The sequence below is a fragment of the Ursus arctos genome, chromosome X (genome assembly GCF_023065955.2).
Source record: "Ursus arctos isolate Adak ecotype North America chromosome X, UrsArc2.0, whole genome shotgun sequence".
Taxonomy (NCBI): Eukaryota; Metazoa; Chordata; class Mammalia; order Carnivora; family Ursidae; genus Ursus; species Ursus arctos.
In genome coordinates this window covers 42783465-42785831 of record NC_079873.1, presented here as the reverse complement: position 1 = coordinate 42785831, position 2367 = coordinate 42783465, and the positions used below count along the sequence as shown (strand labels likewise).

The window sequence follows — 2367 nt, the reverse complement described above, 5'->3', positions numbered from 1 at the left end:
GTGGATTTCTTGTAGGAGATGCAATGTACATCTTTCCCTGTTAAGACAGGCTTGTAATTGATCATTCCTTCCTGTTGAGATTCTTCTGTTAGGGGTCTGTAATTGACAATTCTTCCTGTAATTTCCCTACCAGCCTCCCCTTCTAGCATCCCCAGTCCAATTTAGTGAGATTTTCCTTTATTTATTGTCACAGCCTCTATTCTTAGGACATGAGTGCTGAAATATTGAGAGATTAAGTGGCATTGATGTGTGTATTTTAAATTTTTTTTCAGAAAATATATACACATACACATGCATATATATGACAAAATGTTAAGAACTATTAAATCTGTGCGTGGATCTCTGCTTATACCCAGTGTGTGTAGATGTCACTATTTAATTCAGGAAGCACTTTTTGGAAGATTCCTCACTGTTTTCCCAGGTAGATTACACTGCAGGAAGGAGGATCCGTGCTCATTTTGTGGGGTCTCTCCTCTGGCCATGCCCAATGATCACATCAATTTCCAAAGAACAGAGTTCCGGCTTCATATTTATGCTTCTCAGAGCTGTTAATTTTTCTCGGTGTAGATGGACAAATTAATGCATTGTTTCTTCTTTTACCTCTTATTCTTAGAAGACAAATTTACACAAGTAAACTTCTTGTCCTGTATTGAAGTTAACATCCAGTTTTTCTCTATGGGTCCACTGGTGTGTTGTAACATAGTATTGTGGGTCGTCATTTTTATTAGCCCTGACTATAGTACAATCACACACTACACATTTGTGTATGTTTCAGTTTGTCTCTTCTACACTAGATGAACAGTGCTTATTTTAGACTGTTTTGTCTGCTGCTGCATGCAAGCTAGATAAAAGGTCTGCAGCATTTTCAGTGTTTCAATATTTTAAGGGTAGGCTTCTGATTTAAATGAACAATAGAAAATAATATTTAGGAGAAGGGGCAGCTGATAGGCTTAGCCAGAATTTCAGGCCAGTAAAGGCTGTTTTGATAGGGTCAAACAAAGGGTCTCTACATCACATTCAACAAGTGGCCAATCAGGCTGACGCAATGAGGCTGCTCGGTAACTTACTAGGAAACCAGGGGCGGTGGGCACGCGCTTGGAAGGCTGCAGGCGCCATGGGCAGAGTGAGGAACGGCGCCAACACCCAGCCTCGGGGACGAAAGCGGCCCGGGGATCCCGCCGCCGCCTGCGCAGCCGTCGCGGTCATGGGCGCGCGGCGCCCACCTGGTTTCCAAGTCCGCATGGGGAGCCAAGCGGCAGGAAGGAAGCCGGCGACGGCCAGGCGGGATCTCGCAAGGTTGCGGCGGAAACGCTGGTGGCGGCGCGCCCGGGAGGCAGGCTCCAAAGGCCCGCTGCGATCCCCGAAGCCGCGGGCGCCCGCCGTGTCCCCAGGCGAAATGGACCTGGGCGCGCAGCGGGAGCGCTGGGAGACGTTCAGGAAGCGACGGGGCCTCAGCTGCGAGGGTGCCGCCAAGTTCCTGCTGGACACCTTCGAGTACCCAGGCCTGGTATATCACACGGGAGGCTGCCACTGCGGCGCGGTCCGCTTCGCCGTCTGGGCCCCCGCAGATCTGCGCGTGGTGGATTGCAGCTGCAGGCTGTGCAGGAAGAAGCAGCACCGACACTTCCTCGTCCCGGCCTCGCGCTTCACTCTCCTGCTGGGCGCCGAGAGCATCGTCACCTATCGATCCCACACGCACCCCGCGCTGCACAGCTTCTGCAGCAGGTGCGGGGTGCAGAGTTTCCACGCCTCTGTCTCTGACCCCGGCGTGTATGGCGTCGCCCCGCACTGCCTGGACGCCGGCACCGTGCGCAGTGTGGTCATCGAGGAGGTCGACGGTGGCGACTGGGGGGAGGAGGCCGTGGAGGAGCCCAAGGCCATCCAGAGTGCATCCCCCGAGTGAGCCCTTGCCTCTCCTCCCGAAGAGGAGTGGCGACTGGGGCCGCAACACGCCTGAAACATGCCCAGGTCCCCCCTCGAGGGAGCCCCTTCAGTGCTTGTGAAGGGATTACTGTATGAAAGAGGTCGGCTTCTGGACTGGTGAACCCGTGATGTCTCTCCAACCTCCCACCCCTTCCCTTTCAGTGTTTTGCAACGGACTTGGACTTGCTTATGATCAAAAAAACTGAGCACACATTTGTCTGTCAATGGCTGTAATTTTCCAATCCAATAAGCAAGTAGTGTGGCTACTTTTGCAAGTCGCCTTGTATAACGCTCACCTGTATTATTTATTCTTTGTATAGTTCTCATAGATGATTTTCAGATCATTCATATGTACTGTACCGTTACGGTGCTGTTGTGAACAAGATTGTTTTTAATGGTCGCATCTGGTATGCAGGACCACTCACTATATCCACACACTTTTGT

The 2367-nt window shown here is 51.2% G+C and overlaps 1 protein-coding gene across 1 annotated transcript; it reads left to right on the top strand.

Annotated features, from left to right (window-relative positions):
- Positions 1-1114: 1114 nt before the first annotated feature.
- LOC125281276 (centromere protein V-like protein 3) lies at positions 1115-1903 on the top strand. Its single transcript, XM_048213833.1, has one exon. The coding sequence runs from the start codon at positions 1115-1117 to the stop codon at positions 1901-1903; it is 789 nt and encodes a 262-aa protein (XP_048069790.1).
- Positions 1904-2367: the final 464 nt, after the last annotated feature.